Here is a 22976-nt window from a genome sequence, read left to right on the forward strand (position 1 = left end):
ACGAAATAATCAGGTAAGTAATTTCTCCATTTCCTAGCGTGTAGCAGATGGACTCAGGACCAATGGGCTGTATAAAAGCTACTCCCGAACTAGGTGGGAGGCTGACCGTGGTCCATTAAGGATTGCTCTTGCAAATGCTGTGTCCTCCCGAGCCTGAACATCCAGACAGTAGAATCTGGAGAAGGTATGGATGGAGGACCACGTTGCCGCCCTGCAGATCTTGGCAGGTGACAGCATTCTAGTTTCTGCCCAGGAAACCACCTGGGCTCTGGTGGAATGGGCCTTGACCTGTAGAGGTGGTGGTTTTCCTGCTTCTACGTAGGCCGCCTTGATGATTTCCTTGATCCAGCGGGCAATGGTTGCCCGCAAGGCCGCTTCCCCTTGCCTCTTTCCGCTGTGAAGGACAAAAAGGTGGTCCGTCTTTCGTACTGGTTCCGACATTTCCAGATATCTGGATAGGAGTCTGCTGATGTCGAGATGGCGCAGTCTACGGGCTTCTTCCGACTTCTTCAAGCCGTCCATCGCAGGCAGTGAGATGATTTGGTTAAGGTGGAAGTGTGAGACCACTTTGGGGAGGAAGGAGGGAACCGTGCGTAGCTGAATGGTCCCCGGGGTGAGTCTGAGGAATGGCTCACGGCAGGACAGGGCCTGTAGCTCTGAGATGCGGCGGGCCGAGCACACGGCCAGCAAGAACACCGTCTTCAAGGTTAACAGACGGAGGGACAGACCTCGGAGAGGTCTGAAGGCGGATCCCGCTAGGAACTCCAAGGCAAGGTTGAGGTTCCACAGGGGCACTGGCCACTTTAGTGGTGGGCGAATGTGTTTGACTCCTTTCAGGAAGCGTGATACATCTGGGTGCGAGGCTAAGCTGTCGTCCTCGCTCCTGGAGCCGTAGCATGACAATGCGGCCACCTGTACCTTGATGGAGTTGAGGGACAGACCCTTCTGTAGTCCGTTCTGTAAGAATTCCAGGATCACAGGAACTTTAGAGGAACATGGTTTGGCATTGTGGTCTTCGCACCAGGCCTCAAAGACTCTCCAGATCCTTATGTATGTTAGAGATGTGGAGAACTTGCGTGCTCGGAGGAGAGTATCTATTACTGCCCCCGAGTATCCCCTCTTTCTCAGGCGGGCCCTCTCAATGGCCAGACCGTAAGAGAAAATTGAGCTGGGTCCTCGTGGAGGATGGGACCTTGTTGTAGCAGGTCTCTGTGTGGAGGCAGAGGTAGTGGATTCCCTACCAGTAGTCTTCTCATGTCTGCGTACCAGGGTCTTCTTGGCCAGTCCGGGGCCACCAGAAGAATTAGTCCCCTGTGCCACTGAATCTTGTGAATGATTGCGCCCAGCAAGGGCCACGGCGGAAAGGCATATAGTAGGGTCCCCGGTGGCCAGGCCTGTACCAGGGCTTCGATCCCCTGGGACTGCGGATCCCGCCTGCGGCTGAAGTATCTGGGTACTTGAGCGTTAGATCTGTTTGCTAGAAGATCTATGTCTGGAGTCCCCCACCAATTCACTATCATCTTGAAGGCTGTGGGTGACAGCTTCCATTCTCCTGGGTTTAGACTTTCCCTGCTGAGGAAGTCTGCCGTGGTGTTGTCCTTCCCAGCGATGTGGACGGCGGAGATGTCCTGGAGATTTGTCTGGTCAGTGTAGCTTCCACTGCCGCCCTCTTGCGGGGGTCATGGCAGGGAGATTCCATGAACTTGTCCGGAGGGGTTTGAAGGAAGTCCAGGTAGTACCCTTCTCGGATGATGGCTAGGACCCACTTGTCCGAAGTTATCTCGACCCATCTGCGGTAGAATAGGGTTAGCCTGCCCCCTATGGCTTCTTCCCTTGGATGGGTCGGCTGAATCTCACTGTGGGGTGCGGCTGGGGCCTGGACCCGAGCTGGTTCCCCTCTTGTTGTGTTTGTTCCGAAAGGACTGGTTCCTGCCCGTAGGGCGGGGCGCTTGATAGTTATTCTTGTAAGGGTTGAAGCGCTGTGAACTTCTGCCTCTGGTGGACCTGAGAAAGGGACACTGGTTTCTCTTCGTCTTGTCTTCCGGCAGACAAGGTAATGGGGAGTCGCCCCATTTGTTAGCCAGTTTCTCTAGTTCGCTGCCAAACAGGAGGGATCCTTTGAAAGGCATTCTCATGAGGCGTGTCTTGGAGGAGGCGTCAGCTGACCAATTTCGAAGCCAGAGTTGTCTCCTGGCTGCCACTGTGGATGGCACTCCTCTGGCTTCTGTACGCACTAGATCAGAAGCCGCGTCAGTGAGGAATGATAGTGCTGATTCCATGTCTTCTCCCGGGGTGTTGTTCCTGGCTTGGGATAAACAGGAACGTGTCACCACGGTGCAGCAGATCGCAATTTGCAGGGACATGGCTACCACCTCAAATGCTTGTTTTAGTATGGCTTCCAGGCGCCGGTCGTGTGCATCCTTGAGCGCCGCTCCTCCCTCCACTGGGATGGTAGTGCGTTTAGTGACCTCGTCCACTCTAGGGCACGCCAGAAGCTCCTTGGTTGCTGGGTCCAGGGGGTACATGGCCGATAAGGCTCGACCCCCTTTGAAAGAGGACTCCGGCACATTCCACTCCAGGTCAATTAGCTGTTGTGCGGCCTGTAAGAGAGGAAAATGGCGAGAAGTCTGTCGAAGGCCCTCCAGCAGGGGGTTCATTCTAGGTTCCCCTGGGGTGCCTTGGCCCGGGATAGCGAGTTCCGATAGGCATTGGGATACAAGGTCCGGAAGCTCATCCTTTGAGAAGAAGCGTCTCATGGTTCGGTGTGGCTCTGTCCCCGAGGGAAGTTCTCCCTCCTCAAGGGGCTCGACTTCTTCCTCGGAGAAATCCGTGTCCCCGTAGGCGGGGCTTCTGGGTGGTGGGAGCCTGTGCCTAGGCCTCGAGGGTCCTGGGGCATGAGGGTCTTCCGGTGTCGCATATGGGGGTTCAGTCTGCATCTTGACAAAGGCGTGAATCCCCTTAAATAACTCTACCTAGGAGATCGATGCTGGGTCTGAGGGGCGCCGGTTCCCTGGGGGTCCCCGTCTGTGGGGTGGACTCACTGGGGCCTGCTAGGTCCGGGGTGCCCCCTGAGGAGCTAGCACTGGGCCCTGGGTGGGACTAGCCCTGACCTGGATCTCCCAGGGCCTCCTCACAGTGTGTGCATAGGGTGTCTGCTTCCTCGCTCTGTGCGGCTCTGATGTGGCATGCTGGGCAGAGGCCTTGAGTTTTTATTCCTATTTCTGGAGGTGCCATTTCTGTGGACGCGTAAGCTCTTATGCGCTCCATTGCGTCTGATATGTGCACGCAGGTGTGCGTCTAGCCATAGATGTGCGCCTTGTACTGTGCGCGTAACTTATGCACTTAAGGTTTTATGTGCGCCTAAGAATATGCGCACAAATAATTTTGTGCGCTTAGCTCAATTTGTGCGCTCGGATCGGACGGCGGGTGGCGCGGCGAACAAGGCCAAGATGGCGACGGCGAGTGTGTGGGCAATATGGCGACCTCCTTGGAGGGTCTCCACATGGGCAGACCCTGGAAAAGCCGGAGCCTGGCCCTGCTAGGGCGGATCAACCCGGTGGCACAGATTCCGATCGCCGATCTGTGCTCCTCCTCGATCTTCGGAGACCGGATTAAGTAGAAGATTTACACCTTACCTTGTCTTCGGCGCTTCCCGGTTTTGCTCCGGGCGGTCTCCGGCTGCGGGGGGAGAGGGCAAATACCTTCACCGCCGCGCTCGAGGGGGTGCACCCGCTGCCTCTCAGCCGTGCCCGAGAACGGTGGCTAAGTCCTCGCCGCGATTTGGCCACCGGACCGAGGCTGCCTCTACGCCATGCCCGAGGATTCGAGGGCTAAGTCCCTGCCGCGAATCGGCCACCGGACCGAGGCTCACCTCCGAGAGACCACGGAAATCACCTCGGGAAACTCAACTGGGGGAGGGACCCGAGGGTATCACCGCAGGAGTGCGGAGCTCGTCTTCAGGTAGGTTTCTTCTTAATTTAGGTTTTGTTCTTTAAATTTTGGTCTAACGCTCTGAGAGCGTGCAGATAGTCCCTAACCTCTATGGAGACGGAAAATACTGAGGAGCTGCACTTCCTGCAGGGGTATATGTACTAGGGGCTGACGTCAGATTGAAATCTGATCCGTCTCCAACTGCTAACAGGAGTACACTATACCCATTGTTCCTGAATCCATCTGCTACACGCTAGGAAATTAACAGGTAAGAACTAATTTTCCTTTCCTGTACGTACCCGGATCAGTCCAGACAGTGGGATGCACCAAAGCTTCCCTAAACTGGGTGGGACCGAGACAGTCCCGCTCGAAGCACTTGCCGCCCAAAGGAACCGAACACCGGAGCGTGTACATCCAGACGGTAGTGCCGAGCAAAAGTGTGCAGAGACGTCCAAGTGGTGGCCCTGCAAATCTCCTGCGGGGAGACAGATTGACTCTCCGCCCACGAAATAGCCTGAGAACGCAGAGAATGGGCCTTCAGACCCTCAGGAAGCGGACGACCTTGACAAAGATACGCCGAGGAAATGGCTTCCTTCAACCACCGCTCAATCGTGGTCTTAGAAGCCTGTTTACCGCTGTTGGGACCACTCCAAAGGACGAAGAGATGGTCCGATACCCGGAAGTCATTGGTGACCTGGAGATAGCGAAGCAAGACTCGTTTTACATCTAGCCGACGAAGGTCGCCACCTGCCGTACCTGCAATCTCCTCCGGAGAGAACGCTGGGAGTTCGACAGACTGGTTGACATGAAAAGCGGAGACAACCTTAGGCAAGAAAGAAGGAACCGTCCTGAGAGAAACCCCGGAATCCGAGAAACGCAAGAAGGGCTCCCGACAGGACAGCGCCTGAAGCTCGGAAATACGGCGAGCAGAGGAAATAGAGACCAGAAAGACAGTCTTTAGAGTAAGATCCTTGAGCGTAGCATGGCGAAGAAGCTCGAAGGGAGCCGCACAGAGAGCACGAAGGACTAGGTTGAGACTCCACGACAGACACGTGGCCCGAGAGGGGGGGGCGGAGGTGTCTAACGCCCCTCAGGAAACGAATCACGTCAGAGTGAGCTGCTAAGGCATGACCGTCCACCCGACCCAGGAGAGAGCCGAGTGCAGAGACTTGAACGCGTAGAGAACTGAAGGAGAGGCCCTTAGAGAGACCCTTCTGAAGAAAAGAAAGAATCAAAGGAATCGAGGCGGAGTAGCATGGACACCTGCCTCCGTACACGCGGACTCAAAAACTTTCCAGATGCGCACATAGGCCAGAGAAGTCGACTGCTTCCGGGCTCGCAACAGGGTGGAGATGACCTCCTCCCTATAACCTTTGTGCCTCAGGCGACGCCGTTCAAAAGCCAGGCCGCAAGACAGAAGCAATCGGCCTGGTCGAAAAATAAAGGCTCCTGCCGGAGGAGACGAGGGAGATGACCGAGGTGCAGGGGCCCGTCCACGGCTAGATTGATGAGATCCGCGAACCACAGCCTTCGCGGCCACTCGGGAGCGACGAGAATCACCGGTCCCCGGTGGAGCTCGATTCTCCTGAGAACTTTCCCCACCAGTGGCCACGGGGGAAACACGTACAGAAGGATGTCCGCTGGCCAAGGTAGAGCCAGAGCATCCACGCCCTCTGAGCCGTGCTCCCTCCAGCGGCTGAAGAACCGATTGGCCTTGTCATTGCGCAGAGTCGCCATGAGGTCCAGGTGAGGCGGACCCCACCTGTCCACTATCAGAGCCATGGCCGCGTCAGAGAGCTCCCACTCTCCCGGATCGAGCGACTGCCAGCTGAGGAAGTCGGCTTGAACATTGTCTTTTCCGGCGATGTGAGAAGCCACAAGGCACTGTAGGTGATGCTCCACCCAAGCGAGGAGACGGCTGGCTTCTAAGGCTACCAGGGGACTGCGAGTGCCCCCTTGGCGATTGATGTAGGCCACTGTGGTGGAGTTGTCAGACAGGACTCGTACCGCCTTGCCGCGGATCAGGGGAAGGAACTCCTGAAGCGCCAGGCAGACCGCCAAAGTTTCCAGTCGATTGATGTGCCAGCGCGACTGAGTCTGTGACCATGTTCCCTGGGTGGACCCAGCCCAACAGGATGGCGTCCGTGGTCACTATCGTCCACAGTGGAGCTTGAAGAGGCATCCCTTGCAGAAGATGAGGAAGAGACAGCCACCACTGAAATTCGTCGGCAGTAGAATCCAAGAACGGAAGGACTATGTGGAACTGCTCAGACACTGGCTGCCAACGGGACAGCAAAGCTTTCTGTAACGGACGCATATGAGCAAAAGCCCAGGGGACAAGGTCGATGGTAGAAGCCATGGATCCCAGGACTTGGAGATAATCCCAGGCTGTCGGGGAGGGTAGGGCAATCAAAGTCTGGACCTGATTGATCAGCTTGAGGGCTCGCGCCCGAGGTAAGAAAACCTTGCCTACTCGGGTGTCGAAGTGGGCTCCCAGAAATTCCAACTCCTGGGAGGACTGAAGCTTGCTCTTGGAAAAGTTCACTATCCACCTGAGAGAGGCAAGGAGCTCCAAGACGCGATCCACCGCCCGCCGGCAAGAGGTCTCAGACTTGGCCCTGATGAGCCAATCGTCCAGATAGGGATGGACGAGAATCCCCTCCCGGCGCAAGGCCGCCACTACTACTACTATGACCTTCGTGAAGGTGCGAGGAGCCGTTGCGAGGCCGAAGGGGAGAGCTCGAAACTGGAAGTCCTGGTTGAGAATGTGGAATCTGAGATACTTCTGATAGTCGCGGTGAATGGGAATATGAAAATAAGCTTCTGCGAGATCGAGGGAAGCAAGGAACTCTCCGGGGCGGAGCACCGCAATAACCGCCCGCAGGGTTTCCATGCAAAAGTGGGGGATCTTGAGAGCCCGATTGACCCTCTTGAGGTCCAGTACTGGGCGGAAGGACCCATCCTTTTTGGGCACGGTGAAGTAAATAGAATACTGGCCGGCGCCAATTTCCCTTTCCGGGACTGGGACCACCGCTCCCAGATCCAGAAGCTTGGAGAGAGTCTGGACCACCGCGTCCCTCTTGGCCCGGCCGCAAGGCGAGAAAAGAAAGAGATCTGGAAGTTCCCTGATGAGGTCGAAAGCGTACCCTTCTCTGATAATGTCGAGGACCCACTGATCCGACGTGATCTTGACCCATTCCTCGAAGAACAGGGAGAGGCGTCCGCCGAGGTAAGGAACGGAGGAATGGGTCGGCTGAACTTCATTGCGTGGCAGGTTTAGCGGCGGCACGCACAGGCTGGCCCTCACGAAAGGGCCGTCTGCCACAAAAGGACTGCGACCAGGACTGCGCACGAGAAGACCCCCTCGCAGAACCGCCCCGCCCCCGAGAAGCGAAGCGACACTGACCCCTGAAGCGAGAGCGAGAGGCCGCGAAGGATCGGGAAGACTTAGGGCGGTCCTCTGGGAGCTTATGGACCTTGTTGTCAGCCAAGGATCCATAAGCTTCTCAAGATCCTCGCCAAAGAGCATCTTACCTTTGAAGGGCAGTGTGTCCAGCCGAGTCTTCGAGGACTGATCAACCGACCAGTGGTGTAGCCAAAGGAGCCTCCGGACCGCCACTGCCGAAACCATCCCCTTCGCCTGGACACGGACCAGATCGTAGAGGGCGTCCGATACGTAAGCGGTGACTGCCTCCAGACGTTCGGCTTGTTCTGCCTCACCTGGCGGAAGCTCCCGGGCGCAGAGTAACTGTTGGACCCACTGGAGGCCCGCTCGCATCATGAGACTGCTACAGCAAGACGCCCGGACCCCAAGGGCCAGAACGTCGAAGATGTGCTTCAGGTGATCCTCCAGCTTACGATCTTGTGAATCCTTCAAGGCCGTGGAAAATTCCACTGGAATCGTGGTGTGCTTGGCCACTGCAGAAACATAAGAATCCACCGATGGATATCGCAACAGCTCCAAGCCCTCCTCCGGGAGGGGATAGAGCTTATCCATCGCACGCCCCACCCGAAGCGCACCCTCAGGAGCCTCAGGATAAGGAGCTTAAGCATGGGGTGGAAGGGAAAGGCCGAGGCCGGAGCCCGGAGCCCTCCCAGAACCGGGTTCATATCCTTAGGGAGCGAGGCCATGAGATAATCCACGGAGTGACTCTCCAGACCCAGCTCCTGCAAAACAAAAGGGAGGAGGGGCTCTAATTCCTCCTTACGAAAAAGACGGAGGGCTCTAGGGTCATCCCCCCCTAGGGGGGGGCATCTGCCGAATCCGAGGAAGCAGTGGGATCCGAGGACACGGGAGAGACCCGGGGGGGGGGGGCACCCCCGGGACCACCCGCACCCGAACTGGTCCCTGGGGCTCCGCGGCCGGTCCAGTGGTCAATGTCGCTGAGCGAGGGATCTTTGGCGGGGGGGAGCAAGCGGGGGGGGCTTTCGTCCAGCTCATGCAGGCTAGCTAGATAAGATTTGTGCATGAGGAGGACGAAATCTGCTGAAAAAGGGACCCTGGATTTGGCGGGGGGGGGGGGGGGGGGGGGGGCGAGGGAAGGTCAGGACCCCCTCCTGGGCACCCGCGGGGGCCAAATCGGGGGTTAAATCAAAAATATCTGGCCCCCCAGCCCCAGGGAGCACTGAAATCGGCCCCAATGAAAAATCCAAGATGGCGGCCGTTCCCGGGCTCTGCCGACCCGGGAAAGGCCTAGCCATGCCGGGAGGAGTGGAGCCCCGGGCTAAATTTGCTTGTCCTGCCAAGGAGGGACCTTCCCCACCCGGCAGGTAAGCAGTGCAGAGGCCCTGCCGCGAAAAATGCGAAGAGGACAGCCCACAAGAAAGGCAGGCTGCCAGCCTGGACATAGCTAAGCCGCGGCCGAAGAAAAAAAAGCTGAAAAAAAAAGCTTGATTGACAGCCTGCACAGCAGGAGAGAGCAGGCGGAAAACCTGCTGCCTTCTGCTTCTCTGGCTGCCAGTTCTAGCCCTACTCTGACCAGAAAAAAATAAAAAAGCTGGTCAACTGCTGCAAATAAGTTAGAGGTAGGTGAGTACCTGCAACTTACTGAAAGTTTGAAACTTTTAAACTCCTTTTTTTTTTTTTTTACTGAGCGCAGCAGCGGGTTAAAAACCCTCTCGGCAGCCAGAGGGGGAATGAGGCCCAGAGAGCATCGGTCCCCACACCTGGAAGCATCCACGGACTCAGGACTATGCAGGGAACCCCCTCCTGCAAAAGGGGCAAAGCCCCCCCTGAGCCGGGCAAGAGCTGGGAGACGGACGTCTCCCACACAAAAACAGTAAAAGCACTAAAAGAAGGCAAAATTTTCTTCCTAGATTTTTTTCCTTTGTTTCTAAAACAAGCGGGAATCAAAGAACTACTTGCTTGAGCCGAAAAAGAAAGAAGAAGAGGCTGACTAGCCTACAGCAGAGAACCGAAGGGGAGATGCTGCACCTGCTAGAGACAGACAAATACCGAAGGGGTAGAGGATAGGCTCTGTCCTGATATAGGTCATCCTTCAAGTTTTGGTCTGTCTCCACCTGCTGGAAAGGAGGCTCAACCACTGTCTGGACTGATCCGGGTACATACAGGAAAACAGTTTTCTTTCAAAAAGAATAGAAAAACCCTTCCTAATTATAGATGCCAATTGTTAAATAAAAATTTCCAAGCCGGACTGCACCACCATGCGGAAGACCTGAGTTTCATTCCCATGCCAGCCAAGAATGCGGCAAAGGCAGCATTCACAAGTCCTTGGTAGGGGAAAGGAGTCTCTGTCATTGCTCAACAGTGACACCTAGTGGCCAGACGTAAGGTTCATTTCATCAGCCAGCTCGGGGGGGGGGGGGGGGGGGTGCAACTTGTGGACCTCTGGTTGAGGAAAAATCTCCCTTTCTGGTTGGATGCACATCAAGGTTCAGGATGCCAATGCCCAATAAAGGCTAGCTCCAAATGAGCAAGATTCTTAAATAAATAGGAGAAAATTACCAGGCAAAAATAAATAAAATCCTAAATACTGCAACTTCATAATATTTTTAAGTTATTTTCTTTCACTTTATCCATAGTCCTGTCTGACAATCCTCAAGTAATGCTCTAACTGCACTCAGAGAGGTGCGAGAGAGAAGCTAAACCTGGAAGGAGCCACAATTAGGCAGGCAGTCACATTTATAAACATAGGGGTAGATTTTACAAATCTACGCAGGATTTTATAAGATATGCGCGTATCTTATAAAATCCGGAGTCGGCGCACGCTGTCCGTTCCCTCCAAGGCCGCTCCGAAATCGGAGTGGCCTCGGAGGGAACTTTCCATTCACACACACACACACACCCCCCCCCCCCCCCGCACCTTCCCCTCCCTTCCCCTACCTAACCCACCCCCCGGGAACTATCTAAACCCCCTCCCTACCTTTATCTTAAAAGTTATTACTGCCTCCGGGCAGTAGCAACTTACGCACGCCGGTGCGGCAGGCCCCGACACAGGCCGCTGTGTCCGGGCACTCAGCCACGCCCCCGAAACACCCCCGAGCTGGAAACACGCCCCGGACACACCCCGAAAACGCTGCATCACTCCCGACACGCCCCCCAACATGCCGCGTCCCGGGGCTTGCGCTCGCCGCAGAGCCTATCCAAAATAGGCTCAGCGCACACAGGGGGTTTTTAAAAGGGTTACGCGCGTACCTTATGCGCTTAACCCTTTTAAAATCCGGCCCATAGTATATAATACAGAGCAGGTAAGGAGGAGACTCTTTAACCTAGTGATCTTTCGGAAAGGCTGTTTGATTCTGAATATTTCTAGACAGAAAGACAAACTACACTCTGAAAACATTCAAAGTAGGGCAACATTTACCTCTCTGTTAACTGACTTGCAACAACCAGGTTAAACCTACAGAAGAATGAAGGATCATTATCTAGAAGTTGTTCTGGGCTCTGGGAAAAAAAAAAAAAAAGACATATTACTCTAAACAACATATAAAATCCATTCTCTCTAAATGCTATATTTTTGTGTTGCTCATTTGTGCTGCATTTTCAAGAGATTTTGTTTATGTAGGTTCTCCTCTCAGTATCCCACCCAAAATTGTGCTTTAATAACTTCAACTGCAGAAGAAATAGAAGAGATGATTTTCGCACGAGACAAAGACAGCGCTTGTTTGCACATTTCCAGTGTGTGAGGATATGTGTAAGTGTAAACACGTTTCAGAATGGTCAGGTCTGTGTAAGGATAAAAGTATGCTTGCAGTGCAATAGCGCATTTAGGAAGTAATTTTCAAAATAATTTACATACGTAAATGTAACTACTATTGTAGCAATTTTCAAAAGCCTATGGACAATTCAATGGCATAAATGGCAGCAATTTTCAAAAGCCAACTTACATGGATAAATTGCATTTACATGTGTAAAACCCATTTTTAAGCATGTAAATGCTTTTGAAAATCAAGCCCATACTTTTTACCCACTGTGAGAAGTGCAAATGTAATTCATACCCCCCTCAGCTGGGGCTGAGGGGGGTATGAGGTTATACATATATGCCTTTTTTGCCCATCATTTTTGACAGGCCCTTAAAAAATAAAAATTATTAGTGTAAGTCAGAAAACTAAGAGAATGCCCTTAAAACTGAAATTCCTTAAGACACAGTGACTGTAAGAGGCACACATTTGGTATATTGGAGAAATTACTTACCTGATAATTTTGTTTTCCTTAGTGCAGACAGATGGACTCAGGACGAATGGGGTTATGCTCCCCTGCCAGCAGATGGAGACTGAGTCAGGTTTCAAAGCTGATGTCACCCTACATACACCCCCGCAGTGACCTCAGCCCTTCAGTATTCTCTTCAAAAGCTGCTGTGGACATACTAATGAAAAAACGATTAAAAAGGGATAACCATAACTGTACTCCAAACACAGTAAAATTATAGATGCCCTGATCTATGGACTGGATGACAGCTTACCCGTAATCTCTTGGAATAGATATTCACTCCATGGGCGAATCCTTGGCACCGTTCTTGGGCAACTGGGCTAAGGAAAACAAAATTATCAGGTAAGTAAATTTCTCCATTTCCTAGCGATGGACTCAGGACCAATGGGATGTACAAAAGCTACTCCCGATCGGGGCAGGAGGCTGCCCACGGTCCGGTTAACACCACCCTTGCGAAGGCTGCGTCCTCTCTGGCCTGAATGTCCAGGCGATAGAACCTAGAGAAGGTGTGCAAGGAGGACCTTGTCGCTGCTCGGCAGATGTCAATGGGAGGCAGCAGTCTAGCTTCCGCCCATGAGATTGCCTGAGCCCTAGTGGAATGAGCTTTAACTTGAAAAGGTAATGGCTTTCCTTCCTCCATATAGGCTTCTGTGACCACCTCCTTAATCCAGCGAACTATGGTAGCCCGTGAAGCTGGTTCGCCCTGCCTCTTTCCACCGTGAAGGACAAACAGGCAGTCTCGTCTTGCGGACCAGATAGCGCCACTGAGGCCTACCATGCGGTGTGCCAACCAAGCCTAAAGAGGGGCCTAGCCCACCAGGAGGCTGCTCAACCCGGTCAGAAGCCCACTTCCCCTTACCCCAACGGGATCAGGAAGACTATGGTACGGCACGCCGAACAAAGAGATCGGAGGAAGTCTTAGCAAAACCCCTCCAAAATGTCCAAAACGTCTCTGAATCAGGAGGAATCCTCTTCTCTTTTCTTTTTTTTAAACTTACCTGGGCTCAGCGCTTATCGGCTGAGTATAGAGACGGTCTCCAGCTGCGGGAGAAGAGGGTTTTGCCCGTCACCGCTGCACTCGGCTTTATGCACCCTCTGCCTTTCAGCTGCTTAAGCAGCAAACTCCATGCTGGGAATCTGTTACCAGACCAAGACATACCTCTGAGGAATCTCGAAAATCACTTCAGGAATTCTCAACTTGGGGAGGGACCTTTTAGGTATCACCGTAGGAGAGCGGGGCTCAATCTTTTCTCCAATTTAAAAGTAGAATTTTTTCTTCCAAAAAGTACAGTGATCCCCATAGGAAAAGCATATCTACATCTGTTGGAGACTGAGAAATACTGAAGGGCTGAGGTCACTGCAGGAGTGTATGTTGGGTAACATCAGCTTTGAAACCTGACTCCTTCTCCATCTGCTGGCAGGGGAGCATAACCCCATTGGTCCTGAGTCTATCAGGCTACATGCTAGGAAATAATGGATTTAAGGCAGTTGCACTATCAAAACAGCTCAAATTCAGGTCTATCCTGTAAAGTGCGGCCGCATTTACCCTGCTCCTAAGCCGCTTTTTACTCACTTTCCGGCCGCGTTAGCCCTTCCTGCGATCCCAAATCCCCTTTAACCTACTCCTACCGCGTCCTAAATTCCCCAGGCAACCCCTACCGCACGCAGCATGTATATTGCATGCAAACGAGCGAATTAGCTATTCCCTAGCATCCCGTAACCCGCGCCCCGACTATCGCTAGTTTTCTCTGCCGTTTTGTCGCGCGTTTAACCTGCAAACTTACCGCCTACCCTGACCCCTGCGGTAGAGGCAGGGGTAAGGGTAGGTGGCAAGCTTTCCCCCAGCCCCCGCTCACCTGCCCCGGCCGCGATCATGGGTGCCGGTCTCCGTGGCAGCCCCAGTCCTCTCCCCTGCTCCCGAAGCCAAAAAAAAAGCGAAAAAAACGTTGCAGCCCCCCTCCGATGCCCGGACTGGGGCTGCCACGGAGACTGCAACGGCGAAGCAACGGCGAAGCAAAAAAAAAACCAAAAGCAATTTTGGTTTTTTTTTTTTCCAAAAGCGAAAAAACCAAAAGCAAAAAGTAAGTCGCTTCGCCGCTTCACTCTTCCCTCCTCCCGGAGCAGGGCGCAAAAAGCAGCCTTGCTCTGGGAGGAGGAGAGACACAGCGGCGAAGCAAAAAAAAACCAAAAGCAATTTTGGTTTTTTTTCCAAAAAGCGACAATTTTGTTTTTTTTCCAAAAGCGACTTACTTTTGGACGCCTGCACAACTTACTTTTGCAGCCATCAGCAAACACGATCGTAGCTCCTCCTGACGAAGACGAAGATGGCCGCCTGCACGGGGGAAAGCGTGCAATTGGCCGCTGAAGACGTGATGTCACGACGTTTGGCGTCACGGGATGTGACGCCACGTCTTGAGCGGCCAATTGCACGCTTTCCCCCGTGCAGGCGGCCATCTTCGTCTTCGTCGGGAGGAGCTACGATCGTGTTTGCTGATGGCTGCAAAAGTAAGTTGTGCAGGCGTCCAAAAGCGACTTACTTTTGGGATCTTGACAGATCCCAAAAATAAGTCGCTTTTGGAAAAAAACCAAAATTGTCGCTTTTTGAAAAAAAAAAAAAACCAAAATTGCTTTTGGTTTTTTTTTTTGCTTCGCCGCTGTGTCTCTCCCTCCTCCCGGAGCAAGGCTGCTTTTCGCGCCCTGCTCCGGGAGGAGATGAGACACAGCGGCGAAGCAAAAAAAAAAAAACCAAAAGCAAGAAGTAAGTCGCTTCGCCGCTTCCCTCCTCCCGGAGCAAGGCTGCTTTTCGCGCCCTGCTCCGGGAGGAGGGAAGAGTGAAGTGGCGAAGCGACTTACTTTTTGCTTTTGGTTTTTTCGCTTTTGGAAAAAAAAAAACCAAAATTGCTTTTGGTTTTTTTTTGCTTCGCCGTTGCAGTCTCCGTGGCAGCCCCAGTCCGGGCATCGGAGGGGGGCTGCAACGTTTTTTTCGCTTTTTTTTTGCTTCGCCGCTGTCATCTCTTCTCCCCTCCTCCCTGGTATCTGTCATTTCAAATGACATTTGAAATGACAGATACCAGCGTGGCGTGAAGCCTTAGGCCCGCGCACCCAGGATACTGTATAGGCGCTCTATCCAGTAAAATGGGTTGCGCGGACCTAAGGCTTCACGGACGCGGTTTACATTTAAATAAAATTAGTGTTCAGGATCGAGCGGTAGGTGAGCTGCACTGTGCGTGCGGCAACCGCAGGTGCCGCAGGCACTAACGCAGCTCTTCCTACCGCTCGGTACTGGATAGACCTGATTATTAGCTGTTCTCAACCTTGCTCCACAAGGTCATTCTATATAATATACAACTGTAATTTTCAGTGCTAGCTGCTCATTCCTGCCAACTCTTTCTAACTCAAAACTCAACTACCACAGATCTTCCTGCCTCTGCCTTCCGCCCACTCCAGGCTCTTCAACATTTTGCAGTTCTTCTCTTCTCTCAGATTCCCACCATTCTCATACCATTTCTTTTCTCAGGTAACGAGCACTGGTTTCCGATTAAATGCTGCTGTTGATTCAAAAGAAGAAATTTTTCTTACCTGTTAATTTTCTTTCCATAAATCCTGCTACACCAGTTCAGTCCAATCCAAACAGGTGGGTTATGTCCCCCTATTAGCAGATAGGCAGAGCACACAGACTCTCTCTTTGACATTATCACTGCTATGCGGAGGTGGTGTAGTACAGAGAAACTCCAGCATTCATATGACAAAGTACTGAACATGAATTGCATTAACCAAAATTAATTCAAACATCCCAAAAATGCTTGGAGAGAAATAACCCTCAAGTCCACCCTCCTGTATAAAAACCAAAGAAAAAAAGTATAATGAGAAGAACAGATAGGGAATAAGAAAAGATAAAGTTGGACACTTGTTCTTAAAAAAATATATATATACATATAGTAGCGAAATAAATCATGCACCCCTTTGTATTATTTGTTTAATATGCTCCTTGTTATACCTTTTGCTTAATTGTTAAGAACTTTGATTTTGATGATTTTATTTTTGTAATCTCTTAGCCTCAGGTACAAAAATTTTAGATTGTAAGCCCTTTTAGGGGATAGTGAATTACCTATTGTACCTTATTGTAAACCGATGTGATATCTCTTTTTGAAATGAACATCGGTATATAAAAATCGTAAATAAATAAATTAAATAAATAAGACAGCCAGCCCAACTTCCTGAGAGGATCCTGGACTGGTGTAGCAGGATTCATGGAAAGAAAATTAACAGATAAGAAAATTTCTCCTTCCATTTATTCCTGCTACGCCAATCCAGTCCAAACAGGTGGGAAGTACCCAAGCCTCAAATATTAAGGGAGAGGGAAATAAGAGTCACTTTAAGGACCCCAGCTCCAAAAGCTGTATCCCCATTAGCAAACACATCTAGATAGTAATGTTTCACAAAGGAATGGAAGAATAAACAAACAACTGTCCTGCAAATGTTCACCAGTGCTTCTACAACCACTTCCACCCAAGAAGAAAACTGGGCCCTAGTAGAACTGGCGTGAACATTCTCAGAGGCTCGCCAACTGCTAAGGAGATACACCAAACAAATTGTGTCTCTGATCCAGTGAGCTAGACTATCTTTAGAGGCCGCCATGCCCTTACACGAACCTCTAAACACAGTTTGCCAGATTTGTTGTCCCAGCACGGCGAACCTGAGGTATCGTTGGTGCTCTGTACGGATTCCGATATGAAGATACGCTTCCGTGAGATCCAGAGATGCTCGAAACTCTCCCTGTCTCACCGAAGCAATCACGGACCTTAGGGTCTCCATACGAAAACGAGATATTCGCAGACACTTGTTGACGCTCTTTAGGTCGAAAAATCGGTCGAAAAGTTCCTTCTTCCTTTGGTACCACGAAATAGATGGAATACCGGCCTCTGCGAAGATCGTGCAGCAGAACTGGCACAATCGCGCCGAGGTCGCGAAGGCGTCTGAGCATCTCCCATACCGCTCAGTGCTTTTCGGAAAACCGCAAGGCGATACCAGGAAACACTGGCGGGGCTGCCGTGCAAAATCTAACGCGTAACCTTGACTTATCACCTCTAGGACCCACTGATCCGAGGTGATCCTGGTCCACTCCTCGTAAAACCGAGTTAATCTGCTTCCAACCACTGGTACCGAGGAGTGGACTGGCTGTACATCATTGCGAAGGCTTACCACTCTGTGTATTCGTACCAGCCCCTAGACGTCCAAAGCGGCGCCCGCGAAAGGACTGTGAGTATGTCTGTTGCCGGTTGGCACTGTGACGAAAAGAGGAGACTGCCCCTCACGAGTTGGGAGGCCTCCATCCTCCACGAAAACGGGCCCTTGACGGACCCTCTAGACCTAGGTCTGTCCTCTAGCAAGCGATGTACCTTGTTCTCGCCTAGAGACTCAATCATATCCTCCAGTTCTTTTCCAAACAACAACTTGCCCTTAAATGGCAGCAAACCTAACCGGGCTTTAGACGACGCATCTGCCGCCCAATGGCGTAGCCACAACAAACGTCGTGCCAATACTGCCGAAACCATGGATCGAGCCGATGTGCGAAGTAAATCATAAAAAGCATCCGCACTATAGGCAATCACCACTTCTAAACGCCCCGCCTGAAGCGCCTCCTCCTGTGAAAGAGATTCATTGGCCAACAATTGTTGAACCCACCGAAGTCCCGTTCGCAAAGCGAAATTACTGCAGACAGCCGCACAAATTCCTAGTGCGGAGACTTCGAATATCTTTTTAAGCTGTATCTCCAGCTTTCGATCTTGCAAATCCTTAAGAGCCGTTCCCCGGTAACCGGGATGGTGGTCTTCTTTGTGACCGCCACCACCGCCGAATCTATCTTAGGGACCTTCAGCAGCTCCAAAGCGTCCTCAGGCAGAGGGTAGAGTTTATCCATCGCTTTAGCCACTTTAAGTCCCAAATCTGGGGTATCCCATTCCTTGAAGAGTAAATCCGATGCTGAACAATGCAACGGAAAGGCGGATGGAGGACCTCTCAGACCCAAGACCACCGGGTCTGTCGCCCCTAGTCTGGACTCTGCCTGCGGTAACTGAATGCCTAACTCACCAAGAATTGCCAGGATAAGGGGTCCCAACTCATCTCGGCGAAAAAGACATACTACCTTGGGGTCATCTCTGTCTGTCCCATGGGTACCGCTCAGGCCACCTTTTAACCGCTCACCGTCCCCCTCAATCCCCCTCGGGAGTTGGGACGGTGGGTCCTGGTCCCCCTGTTGCTCATCTGGGTCATTGGTGTCCGTAGTGGTATCAGGATCCCCCTGCGGGGCACTCAGTCTGAAGGGCCGGGGCCCCTCAGTGGGATCTGACGCCTGGTCGGGCCTAGCCCGCTTCCCCGACTCTGTGGAAGGGTCTGGTTCATGAGACCCCTGTGACCTCTTTCTTGCTAACTGACGCGCCTTAAAAGCCTTGTGCATTAATAAAACAAACTCCAATGAAAAAGAAGAATCAGATGAGCAATCCCCAGGATCCCCTTCAGGGACCTCCGAATCACTGGCAGAGCGTGGCCTCACATGTTTGTCCCCCTCAGGGACCCTGCGTTTTGGGAATAAACGCAGCGGTGAGTCCGCCTCCCCCCGATCTGACAGGGATGTGGGAACCGCGGGACCTGAAGAAATCAAAATGGTGGACGGTCCCGCCGCTGCCGAGTCTCTAGAGCCCAAAATGGCGCCCGTTCCCGCGCTCCGCGGTAACGGGCCTGATCCGGACCCGGATTTGCTCCCCGGAGCTGCGGCTCGTAATGGCACTCTACCCCGTGCTCCATCCGGGAGCGAAGACGCCCCTTCGCCCCCCGACACAGCTGGAATATAGACTGTCTCGGGAGAGGCGCCGAGCAGTGCCGCAAGCGCGGCAAACCATCCGTCGCGGCATGCCCGCCCTCAAAACTGCGAGCGAAGGGAAGAAGAGAAAAATTCAACCCGCAAAAACGTGCCAACCCCCGGCGCACTGCCCTTGAACACGGCCGGGACGCAACGAGAGAGAACTTCGCAAGCAAGGAACACAAAAGAAAGGCAAACTTTTTTTTTTTTTTTTTTTTTTTAAATACCATTTCCGTTCGCCGCCGGCTCCAGGACCACCTGGGGGGAGTGAGCCGGGATCCCCGGTGTCACCCCCAGTGAGGAAAATAGATGCTGGCAAGGGAGATAACTCCACACCAGCGGCCTCTGAAACCGGGGGGATGGTCCCTTCAGGACCCTGGGAGGCAGGCGACTGGACCTGCAGGCAATCCACTGCGATCTCAGTACCCTAACTAGACTTCCTTCTACTATTTATTATATATATATTTTTTTTTAAACTAGGCCTCAGCACAAACTGTAGGTTCTGCACCCTCTCCACCTGATAGGAGACAGAAGAATACTGCCAGATTGTAGGTGGCACCAGCCTAGATAAGGTTTTGTGTGTAAACTTCTGTCTCCATCTGCTAGAGGGGGGGCAAAACCCAGGAGTCTAGACTGATCCGGGTACGTACAGGGAACAATATTACCTGGTCTGATGGACCAAGAGGCCTCCTCTGGTGTCCATAGCCCCAACACATCTTCGCAACAGGTTCCGAAGTACCATCCACTAACGAAAACTGCCGATAATGGCAGAGGGAGACTGACCTCATTGTCCTGGAAATGAGGCAACCACCAAGATAGGAATGAAACTGTAGAGGTCTCAAGAAAGCCCTGGTTCTAGTTGCCTGTTCATTTTCTGAGAGCTGTTGAATCCAGTGCAAGAATGCCTTGAGCACTACAAATGGAAATCTGGATTGCCAGAGTCGTGGAGGTAAACAAGTGATTCAATGGAAGCTCTGTTCTCTGAATTACCTGTGACCAGTGCATCTACCCAGAGTCGTGGAGGTAAACAAGTGATTCAATGGAAGCTCTGTTCTCTGAACTACCTGTGACCAGTGCATCTACCCTAGGCATCTGAAATAAGCGTTGTACTGCCCCGATTTTAATTCCACCCACACTGGCGCATCTTGGACCATGTGTTATTATTTATCCCTGTCCCCACTATGTGTCCCGCTAAAATTTTATCTAACAAGAAAAAGTCTATTCCAGAATAGAATGCACGTGGTTTTGAATAGAAGGAATAATCTTTCAACTTGGAATTTCTCAATCCCCAAATATCAATCAAGTTCCAAGAGTGAATTTCCTTCAGTTTAGATCTCTGTGTTTTAGAAGCCCAACTCCCCCCCTTCTGAATTATCTAAAAAGGGATAATGCGTCATGTTAAGGTCCCCCCCTATTAATAGATGACCTTCAACCCTACCCATAAGAGTATTAGGACAACCCCCCCCCTAGAAACATTAGACGCATAAATGTTCATCAATGTAAATAGTTCCCCTTGAATAGAGACTTTCAATATCAGAAACCTCCCTTCTGTGTCCCTTAGTACCGCTTTAATATCTACTATTTGTGTTTTTGCAAACAGAATCCCCACACCCCCATACCTGTTAGCCTTAGTAGAAGGGGCGAAATAATGCGTAGGACAACATTAGTCTCATTTCTAGCTTTTAAATGCATCGCCTGACTAAGAATTACATTTGCCTTCAAATTCTCTGCCACTCTTAACAATAGCTTTCTCTTGATAGGAGAGTAGTCTCTTCACATTCAGGGACATACTTTTTAAATGCAATCCCTCTCCAACCACTTCCCCTTAAACCATTCCATATACATTTGCCATTCTCCAGTCAGACACGTAATCCTGGGCACTCATCCGAGACCTTAAGTCCCCCCAACTCCCTAAAACCTCCTTCCAGTTCCCCCTCCCTCCCATCCCCACCTCCACCACCTTCTTATACCACCTCCTCCTATGGTGTACTTCCCCTATCCTGAGGAAGGACTCCCAGCTATTCAACAGCTCAAACCCCAAACCCAATTATCCCCAGCTCCATCAGCAATATTCTAAATTACGCTTTTCCATGCCCACCCCATTACCTTCCACTCAACTAGCACCCATCTGGTGTCAAAATCCCCAGCATATGAGATCTGCAGTACCCTATGCAAGTAACTTAGAAATTGCAGAACTTAGTACTAAAACATATAAAACAAACACACACTGTCCCTTCATCTCCATCACACACTCGCCTTTCCATGTGACGAGGGACTCCCCGGTTGTCCGTGCAGTCATCTTCCGGTCCCAGGTACTCTGAGCCACTTAGGTTGTTCCTCCCTCCTCTATACCACAGACAAGTGGCTGTCCGATGTTTCTCCTAGGAATACAGTCAATCCAACCTCCTGCAGAAAGATTACAGCTGCAACCACTGTTTTAACTCTGGCTGCTTTGCCCTGAATTGAGAAATACAAGCTGAAATGGGAAGAGCCAATGATATTTAATCTCTTCACATTTCAATAAAGAAATCACTCTTTTAAATTATCTGCGCTTCCTGATTGTGATCGGTGAGATATCCTGGAAATCGTCCACTTCTGGTTTTTCCAGTTGATTTGTCCCATTTTTCTGACCTGTTGTGCCACTTTCTCTTTGACAGTAAAATTATGGAAGCATGCCACAATTTCTTGGGGTAAATTGCCACGCTGAGCTCCAAAGCCTGTGAACTCTTTCCAATTTTATGGAAGGCATTCCATGCCCCCAAAATCATAATGTAGATGCTATTTACCATCTGCAAGAAATCCACAAATTCTACTGACTCTTGTACATCCCAAAAGCGAAGACTGGCCTGCCTTGACCTGTTCTCTAGGTTCTCAAGTTTTCCTTCCAATTCCACCACAGTTTTGGACAGACCAGCCATTTCTTCTTGATGCGCGTTCAGATCTATGGCCTGCTCATCCAAACGGACCTCCGACTCCACCACTCGCCTGCTCAGGTCCACGACATCTCTCTGAGCTTCACCACCATAGCACTGAGTTCCTCGTTGATCCCAGCCACATCTTGCATGATCTCCGCGAACCACTGCTTAAACTCTTCTCCCGTCGGCACACTTCCTTCTTCATTATTTACTCCGGCACAATCAGAATCTCGCTCTGCCTCAGTGACCACGCAGATATCCTCTATTTCCTCCTCGATGCCTGCCACTCATTACCTCATGAAAAAGAAAAGTGCTTCTTTTGTGACATTGCAAAGATGTTCCCCAGTCTACTTACAGTAGTTTTTTTCTTTTCCTACTGGGCCAAAACGCTCTGACTGCAAAAGATTGTTTAGCTGGAGTAGGAGCTCTGAGCCTAAGCTGCCATTTCACCAGGTAATGTCACTTCCCCCATCTTCCTAAATTTTAAAAGAGATGGTTCATTTTTGATGATTCCAAGCATAAAAAAAGGAACAAGAGAGAAATCCCTATTCACTAGGATGGCCCATTAGAACTCTTTTGTGAGGCCTCTCCTTGAGAGACAGAACCTGGAAATCCACAAAAACCCCATCCAAACAGAAATGCAACTGCAAGATGGTCAAAGCTTCCACTGAAGAGGGTGTGCTGGAGGCCTTCTCAATAGGCTGTAACCATGGATACACCAAGGAAGCCTCCCTAACCAACAGGGGAGGTGACTGGATGCCTCAGAGCTGCAGGAAAATTCTCCTGGAAGTTCACCTGCACGGACACAAGATGCACACAAGGGCCCTGTAGCCAACACTGACTTATAGGCTCCACATGCGCCACAGCAGTGATTACTATCCACCTTCTCTTTTAGGCCCTCTCACCTCTGTTGACCCAGAAAGACAGCATAATCTAGTCTACCACTCACCAAAGGGCCAAGCCTTTATTCAAGCCATCCTGCAAAAATTCCAAAATTAACACTGTCTTGACCAAATAAGGAAGAGTACCGCAATCCTCACACCATGCCTCAAACACTCTCCAAATCCGCACATAAGCCAAGGAAGTGGACAACTTTCTAGCTCTCTGCTGCAGAGTATCCATGTTTCAGCAAGCAAGCCCTGTCAAAATCAAGTCAGATCTTCGTGAAGGACAGGCCCCTGCTGCAACATGTTCCTGTGTGTCGGAAGTCGAAGAGGCAAACCTCCACAGATCTGCACACCATGGTATCCTGGGCCAATCTGGAGCAACCAAGAGTACCATCCATCTGTGGCATACGATCCTTCGAATCAATCAAGCAAACATGGGCCATGGAGGAAAGGCATACAGCAACTTGTCTTCCGGCCATTCCTACACTAGGGCATCGATCCCCAATGACCTCAGATCTCTTCTGCAGCTGAAGAATCGCAAAACTTACACAGTGTGCAAAGACGCCAACAGGTCCAGGAGCAGGAGATCCCAGTGATCCTGAATCAACTGAAACTCGACTGACAACGTCCATTCTCCTGGGTCTAGACTCTCCCTGCTGAGAAAATCTGCTCTTATATTGTCTTAGCCTGCGATGTGTGAGGCTGAGATTATCTGG

At 51.3% G+C, this 22976-nt stretch overlaps 1 protein-coding gene across 7 annotated transcripts in view; it reads right to left on the bottom strand.

The window, feature by feature from the left end:
* The window catches only part of NAE1 (NEDD8 activating enzyme E1 subunit 1), a 171471-nt gene that overhangs the window by 123745 nt on the left and 24750 nt on the right, over positions 1-22976 (bottom strand). For all 7 annotated transcript variants that reach the window (XR_003857674.1, XM_029608202.1, XM_029608204.1 and 4 more), the window contains one exon: positions 10755-10834. Coding sequence is in view for 6 of the 7 variants with exons in the window: in XM_029608202.1 (XP_029464062.1) it covers positions 10755-10834 (80 nt within the window). In the remaining variant the exon portion in view is untranslated. The remainder of the gene's footprint in view (positions 1-10754; positions 10835-22976) is intronic.

The sequence above is a fragment of the Rhinatrema bivittatum genome, chromosome 7 (assembly GCF_901001135.1).
Source record: "Rhinatrema bivittatum chromosome 7, aRhiBiv1.1, whole genome shotgun sequence".
NCBI classification, from domain to species: Eukaryota; Metazoa; Chordata; class Amphibia; order Gymnophiona; family Rhinatrematidae; genus Rhinatrema; species Rhinatrema bivittatum.